At 51.5% G+C, this 1,838-nt stretch overlaps 1 protein-coding gene across 1 annotated transcript; it reads right to left on the bottom strand.

The window, feature by feature from the left end:
• Positions 1-1,346: 1,346 nt before the first annotated feature.
• Positions 1,347-1,838, bottom strand: VOLCADRAFT_55088 (uncharacterized protein; the record flags this gene model as incomplete). Its single annotated transcript, XM_002946156.1, has 1 exon — positions 1,347-1,838. A coding segment is annotated over one exon (492 nt), but the record flags the coding sequence as incomplete, so codon positions are not given.

Raw genomic sequence — 1,838 nt, forward strand, 5'->3', positions numbered from 1 at the left:
CGATCGCCTGCGGTTGTCTGCTTGTCTGCCGCCTGCTTCTTACCTCCTGTCGGCGGTTGGGTATCGCTTGATGTTGCATTACGGCCTGCTTTCGTACAGGCTTGCTGCAGCCGCGACCCCACCTGGCCAGATGCATACCCGCCCAATCATGCCGAAACTTTTGTAATCCACGCTTTCAATTTGTAAAAGCTTGAAACAGAGCACTCCTTACGGACCTGCCGTACGTACGGCATGGTGAGCGTGTGGCGGGTTCCAAGGGTCCCTTTGGCGGAGGGTAATAATATTAAATACCCCGTCACCTCATTAGCTATCCTCTGTAAAACCTTGCTGCTGAAAAGCTTGCAGTGCGGAGAGCACGTGAGCATACACGCTTTGCGTAGCTTTGGGGCCTTGGGACAATCACCACGCTGCGGCTCTACTCTTCGTGAGTCTGGAGCCCACTGTAACACACATACACATACACACACATACACACACATACACACACATACACACACATACACACACATACACACACATACACACACATACACACACATACACACACATACACACACATACACACACATACACACACATACACACACATACACACACATACACACACACATAAACACACACATACACACACATACACACACACACACATACACACACACACGCACATACACACACACACTCTTGTTAGTGTTGCGCCGCCCGACCAGCAGCGAACACCTCTTTCCTGTGTCGATCAACATCCCAACATGGTCAATATCCATCCTCCTCCCTGGCCCATCGATAGCGACAGCGGCGATATTCCATAACAGCCTCCACCTCGCCCCGGCGATGCGCTGTAATGTGCTAGTTATACCAATACGCAGCTCACAAACAGTGACCTTGTTGCATGATGGATACGTGCTTGACAGCTCTCACCCCCGACCGTGCGTGCGTCCCCTTACGAGATGCCCTGTCGGTTGTTTACAGGTTTACGTAGGTCGTGGGCGGCGGCACTGCAGGGAGGGGGCACCGTGCGTGTGTGGGCGTGAGCGTGTGTGGGCGTGAGCGTGTGTAAAGCTATTAATCACTGAGGACGACCTCCTGTGAGCTGGAAAAGAGAGTCATAGGGGTGGTGGTGGTGGTGGTGGTAGTAGTAGTAGCAATGATGATAGTAATGATGATAATAATAATAAATAATAAATAATAATAATATTATTATTAATAATATTATTTATATTCAGAGAGCAGTTGATAGCGTTCACTCCCCCAGTCCCCAGCCAACCAACTTGAGTTGTCATGCACTCTATCCGCATGCACCGCAGGCCCCACCACTACAACCGCCACAACCGCCACCACCACCACCGGGATCATCTGCCCCATGCCCGGGACTCACCGTTGTACAGATACTGTGCATTGCTAACAAGGTTGCCCGCATCCATGTAACGGCACACAACAGAGAGGCAGCCAATTCTAAATCTAAAGTCACCCTGGTATTCGAATCTATTCCCTGTAGCCAGTCCGCAGCCGACAATTGATGTTGAGCGCCAGACCACCTGGGTGAAGTGACCAAGCTCTAGATGAGCATTAACGTCGGCTGGTTGCGAAGTATTAAAGTTGTAATCGCTAATCTCGCCGTACCAAGAACCAACTGCCGGCGCGCACTTGAAGTCGGGGCTGGGTTGTGTTTGGTATAAGGCTATGTTCTCGCCGATTTTGGTATCCGGGGAGTGATCGCGTGAGCAGCGGGGCCCGATCACATCAGCCCAGGCCTGGGCGCTTTTGGCCAAATTGGCGTCCCATCGCAGGGGAGGGACCTGGTGAAGGCTACGGTAGTAGTTGTGAACATCCAGAACCTGTTG

The sequence above is a fragment of the Volvox carteri genome (assembly GCF_000143455.1).
Source record: "Volvox carteri f. nagariensis unplaced genomic scaffold VOLCAscaffold_1, whole genome shotgun sequence".
NCBI classification, from domain to species: domain Eukaryota; kingdom Viridiplantae; phylum Chlorophyta; class Chlorophyceae; order Chlamydomonadales; family Volvocaceae; genus Volvox; species Volvox carteri.